At 41.6% G+C, this 6,000-nt stretch overlaps 1 protein-coding gene across 1 annotated transcript in view; it reads left to right on the top strand.

Moving 5' to 3' along the window:
* Window positions 1-275: 275 nt before the first annotated feature.
* MRPL3 (mitochondrial ribosomal protein L3) overlaps window positions 276-6,000 on the top strand; it is a 52,043-nt gene continuing 46,318 nt past the window's right edge. The window contains exons 1-3 of the mRNA XM_030329696.1: window positions 276-529; window positions 1,774-1,958; window positions 2,985-3,076. Of these exons, the coding sequence (XP_030185556.1) occupies window positions 438-529; window positions 1,774-1,958; window positions 2,985-3,076 (369 nt within the window). The 5' untranslated portion in view covers window positions 276-437. The remainder of the gene's footprint in view (window positions 530-1,773; window positions 1,959-2,984; window positions 3,077-6,000) is intronic.

Here is a 6,000-nt window from a genome sequence, read left to right as displayed (position 1 = left end):
CCCAGCAGTGAGCATTATTTAGAAGTGACCTGGCTCTTAAGGAACCTGTCCCTAGTTCGCTTCATTCTGGCAAGTTTAAATTCCGAACATTTCCCTATTTCCCTCCCCCCGCCCCCCGCTTTTTTTTTTTTTTTCAACCCCTGGAGAGACAAATCAGTTAGTCCCCGCCATCCCTACCCTAACTGGGATCCAAAGTAGGACTATCCGCAGGCGGAACTCTAGTTCCGGGGGTTGACCTCGGTGCCCGGAGCGCATTAGGAAACGGACCGGAAGTGGCTCCAGCGGCTCCTTTCCGACCTGGGAGGGCAGCGGTACAAAGTCAGCGGGAGGATCCCGGAGGGCTCCGGTGGATTCGAGGCTGCAGCGTGGGGACGTCTTGAAAGCAGAGCGGCGGGGCGACAGGAAGAGCCGCGGGCCGAGCCCTCCCCGGCTACTCCATGCCTGGTTGGAGGCTGCTGGCTCAGGCCGGCGCCCGGGTGCTGGGCTGCGGCGCGAGCGGCCTGGGTGCTGCCCGGGGCTCGGGAAACAGGTGGGTGTTCGAGACTGGGTGTGGAGGTGTGGTCCCTGCGAAACACTGCGACCCGGAGCAGTGCCATGGCCCAGTGCGGAGGGGTCTGCCCTGGGTGGAGGAGAAAGGGGCTGTCTCCAGACCGCAGGCACACAGGAGTTAGGAGCGGTACTCCAAGGAAACGCCGTTTAAAGGACTGAAGGGGTGGTTTTTTGTTTTAATGTTTATGAGCCAGCGACTGGCAGAGAGCATTACCAACAGCAGTTATATTATCTACCAGTTAGTGGGCGTTTTCTCTGTACTGAATGCTTTGTTGAGTATGTTAGGCGTCTTAGTTCTCGTAGCCTTATGAGATAGAACTGCTGTCGTTATTCCTTCTACAGATACTATCATTATTCCGTAGTCATGATTACGTTTTGCAGATAAAACGGCAGCCTGGGGAGTAAGATAAGTCAACTAATTAGTGCAAAATTTGGGACTCTAACGTGGATGCACCTGACTACAAAAGGGGCATAGACTACAGAAAGCTTTACTCCTTTTCTGACCCTCTCTGCAAGAATTGCACACCTCCTTCCCGACTTTCATCCCCTGAAGTCTTCCTTGGTATGTTCAAGTGGTCAGAGACCATGTCTTTTATGTATCTTCTGAGCTTTGGCAATGTCATTGCAGGGAAGAGGTGAGCTTATCAGAGAAAGGTCAGCATCCCACATTCTGCCACCTCCACTGGATGTAAACTATTAAGGGACATATACAAATTGGTCAGTGGCTTCTCCTTTGTAGGACAGCTCTGTTAGAAATTGGTTTATCTCAGAAGAGAAGATGAAGACCTTTTACCGTAGGGTAATCATTGACAGTAAATATGTGAATCCCGGGGCGCCTGGGTGGCTTGGTCGGTTAAGCGTCCGACTTCGGCTCAGGTCATGATCTCACGGTCCGTGAGTTGGAGCCCCGGGTCGGGCTCTGTGATGACAGCTCAGAGCCTGGAGCCTGTTTCAGATTCTGTGTCTCCCTCTCTCTCTGCCCCTCCCCTGTTCACGCTCTGTCTCTCTCTGTCTCAAAAATAAATAAACGTTAAAAAAAAAAATGTGTGAATCCCATTTTTGTCATAAGAAATGTGAGGGGGAAAAAAAAAAAAAACTTGCACAGATTCCAGACCCTTTCCTAAGGGCCAGACTACACTTTCCAACGCATGTGACCTCCCTTCCCCATGTTAAATGGGGGAACCTTTTATATTGTGGTTTGTTTTCCAATTTTTGTTTTTACAGAGCAGACATCTGGCTTTTGGTTAGAAGTCTCCATGGCAGGAGTGGTACTTGGTGGGATGAGCATCTTTCTGAAGAAAATGTCTCATTTGTTAAGCAGTTGGTCTCTGAGGAAAATAAAGCCCAATTAGCAAGTAAACTGTGTCCTTTAAAAGATGAACCATGGCCTCTACATCCTTGGGAGCCAGGTAGTTATTTTATATTTGAGAAGTTCTCATTCCCTAATGTGACTGGCATACTCAAAATCATAGTGACTGCTGCGAAATGATAAATTTCTTGAATTTATTTTTCATGTCTCAAGTGTGTCTGTTTCAATGTAGTTAGGTTTGCAAGTTTATTTCTAGAATGCTGGTCTACTATGAGTGAATGTCTGATGGTAATCAAGATTTCCTCAAGAAGCTATTTTGCAGGTGAAAGGAAAATCATTCTGCGTATGTCTTCTTGTTTCCTTCAGATAAAAAAATAAAATTAAGTCAGGGAAGGAAAGCTGGAGGAGTGTAATTTAAACTGCAGTGTGTCACAGTGATGTTTTCAGTTGGGGTTCTAGCACTCCAGGTTTGCAAAGCATAACTCCAGAATCAGCAACTTGTAGCTCGCAGAGTATTAAACCCATGTGTAGCCAGACCAAGAAGAATAAGTCCTGTCTTGTTGAGAGTGTGGTCTCTGGTTGGGGTTTATTGTGTCAGTTGACTTGTATAGTGATCAGAAGTTCTTAGTGGAGTAACTTTCCGAACTTATGCAAAAAATCTAAGGGGCAAGGTGGAGGCTGACATATTTTAGCAACGTGACCTCTTGTGTCATCCCTGTAACCCCACCTAAGTTCTTAGAATTTGAGTGGTAGATGTTTCCCAATTAATGAGGTTAGATATAAATTGATACTAGGAAAGCAAAGTGTAATGATAGATTTATGCCCTCTCTTAATAGCGTTATTTTTAAAGCAGAATATTATCAGTTTACCTCTTTTCTTCATTTTGTATAGTTCTCGTATATTTGTTCATTATACAGAGATTTATTAAGTACCAATATCTTACCCAGCCATGGTTGAAGTCTCTTACGTCTCTAAGGAGCAGTTGTATTTTACTCTATGAATGTATTAACATGTGTCTTAGCTGCCTATTGCTCATATTGAAACCACAGTGTAGGAAATACTGTTGTATCATGTTGACGAGTGTTGAAAAAGTTTGTAATAACACTGATTTGTGTTTAATTACCAGGTTCCTCTAGAGTAGGCCTTATCGCCCTAAAGCTGGGTATGATGCCTTTATGGACCAAAGATGGTCAAAAACATGTGGTCACATTACTTCAGGTAAGACAGAAACAGAAGATGTAACAGATCTGTACGTGTACCAAGATCTATTTGTGCAAATCTGAACGGGCAGTATTTGTATCCTAAAATACATAAGTGTATGGTGAAGAATGGGCTAATGTCAAGCATAAATACTATTAAAGAACTTTACTTCTGATTATTTCAGTAAATGTTTCACTTTTGCCTGAGTGGTGGTCTTCGTGATACTGGCTTTGGATTTAACTAGGGCAATGAACAAAAAACAGTGTAACCTAGCTTCTCACAGAGGTACCAGTTTAATTCAGAATCGGAAAAAATCTGTCCGAACTTATTTTCATTCTTTCCTCTCAAAATTAACATTTGGTCTTGTATATATACAATGGAATATTACTTGGTGATCAAAATGAATGAAATCTTGCAATTTGTAACTGTGGATGGAACTAGAGAATTATGTTAAGTGAAATAAGTCAGTCAGAGAAAGATAAATATATGATTTCACTCGTGGAATTTAAGAAAACAAGTTAATTTAGGGGAAGGGAAGGAAAAATAAGATAAGAGAGATGGAGGCAAATCATAAGAAACTTGATTTTTTTTTTATTCTTTTATTTTTTTTTATTTTTTTTTTTTTTTTGAAATATACATCCAAATTAGTTAGCATATAGTGCAACAATGATTTCAGGAGTAGATTCCTTAGTGCCCCTTACCCATTTAGCCCATCCCCCCGCCCACAATCCCTCCCCTAACCCTCAGTTTGTTCTCCATATTTAAGAGTCTCCTCTGTTTTGTCCTCCTTCCTGTTTTTATATTATTTTTGTATCCCTTCCCTTACGTTCCTCTGTTTTGTCTCTTAAACTCTTCACATGAGTGAAGTCATATGATCTTTGTCTTTCTCTGACTAATTTCACTTAGCATAATACCCTCCAGTTCCATCCACGTAGTTGCAAATGGCAAGATTTCACTCTTTTTGATTGCCGAGTAATCCTCCATTGTATACATATACTACATCTTCTTTATCCATTTATTCATCGATGGACATTTGGGCTCTTTCCATACTTTGGCTATTGTTGATTGTGCTGCTATAAATATGGGGGTGCATGTGTCGCTTCAAAACAGCACACCTGTATCCCGTGGATAAATGCCTAGTAGTGCAATTGCTGAGCCGTAGGGTAGTTCTATTTTTAGTTTTTTGAGGAACCTCCATACTGTTTTCCAGAGTGGCTGCACCAGCTTGCATTCCCACCAACAATGCAAAAGAGATCCTCTTTCTCTGCATCCTTGCCAATATCTGTTGTTGTCTGGGTTGTTAATGTTAGCCATTCTGACAGGTGTAAGGTGGTATCTCATTGTGGTTTTGATTTGTATTTCCCTGATGATGAGTGATGTGGAGCATTTTCTCATGTGCCAGTTGGCCATCTGTATGTCTTCTGTGGAGAAGTGTCTATCCATGTTTTTGCCCATTTCTTCACTGGATTCTTTGTTCTTTATAGATTTTGGATACTAACCCTTTATCTGATATGTCATTTGCAAATACCTTCTCCCATTCTGTTGGTTGTCTTTTAGTTTTGCTGATTGTTTCCTTAACTGTGCAGAAGCTTTTTATTTTGATGAGCTCCCAGTAGTTCATTTTTGCTTTTGTTTCCCTTGCCTCCGGAGACGTGTTGGGTAAGAAGTTGCTGCAGCCAAGATCAAAGAGGTTTTTGCCTGCTTTCTCCTCAAGGATTGTGATGGCTTCCTGTCTTACATTTAGGTCTTTCATCCATTTTGAGTTTATTTTTGTGTCTGGTGTAAGAAAGTGGTCCAAGTTCATTTTTCTGCATGTCGCTGTCCAGTTTTCCCAGCACCATTTGCTGAAGTGACTGTCTTTATTCCACTGGATATTCTTTCCTGCTTTGTCAAAGATTAGTTGCTCATACACTTGGGGGTCCATTTCTGGATCTCTGTTCTGTTCATCTGAGTGTCTTTTTTTGTGCCAGTACCATACTGTCTGGATGATTACAGCTTTGTAATGCATCTTGAAGTTTGGGATTTTTCTTTTTCAGGATTGCTTTGGCTTTTCAGGGTCTTTTCTGGTTCCATACAAATTTAAGCATTGTTTGTTCTATCTCTGTGAAGAATGCTGGTGTAATTTTGATAGGGATTGCGTTAAATTTGTAGATTCCTTTGGATAGTATCAACATTTTAACAATATTTGTTCTTCCAATCCATGAGCATGGAATATTTTTTTCATTTTTTTGTGTCTTCTTCAATTTCTTTCATAAGCTTTCTACAGTTTTCAGTGTATGGTTTTTTTACCTCTTTGGTTCGATTTATTCATAGTTATGGCTTTTAGTGCAACTGTAAATGGGATCAATTCCTTGATTTCTCTGTCAGTTGCTTCATTGGTGGTGTATAGGAATGCAACCGATTTCTCTGCGTTGATTTTATATCCTGCAACTTTGCTGAATTCATGAATCAGTTCTAGCAGTTTTTTGGTGGAATCTTTTGGGTTGTCCATATAGACTATCATGTCATTTGCAAAGAGTGAAAGTTTGACCTCCTCCTGGCCGATTTGGAATGCCTTTTATTTCTTTGTGTTGTCTGATTGCAGAGGCTAAGACTACCAATACTATGTTGAATAACAGTGGTGAGAGTGGACAACCCTGTCTTGTTCCTGACCTTGGGGGTAAAGCTCTCAGTTTCTCCCCATTGAGGATGATGTTAGCGTTGGGTCGTTCACATATGGCTTTTATGATCTTGAGGTATGCTCCTTCTGTCCCTACTTTCTTGAGGGTTTTTATCAAGGAAGGATGCTGTATTTCGTCAAATGCTTTCTCTGCATCTATTGAGAGGATCCTATGGTTCTCGTCCTTTCTTTTATTGATGTGATGAATCATGTTAATTGTTTTGCGGATATTGAACCAGCCCTGCATCCCAGGTATAAATCCCACTTGGTCGTGGTGAATAAT

The sequence above is a fragment of the Lynx canadensis genome, chromosome C2 (genome assembly GCF_007474595.2).
Source record: "Lynx canadensis isolate LIC74 chromosome C2, mLynCan4.pri.v2, whole genome shotgun sequence".
Lineage (NCBI taxonomy): Eukaryota > Metazoa > Chordata > Mammalia > Carnivora > Felidae > Lynx > Lynx canadensis.
The sequence above is the reverse complement of the archived record's forward strand: the minus strand, read 5'-3'. Positions and strand labels throughout refer to the sequence as shown.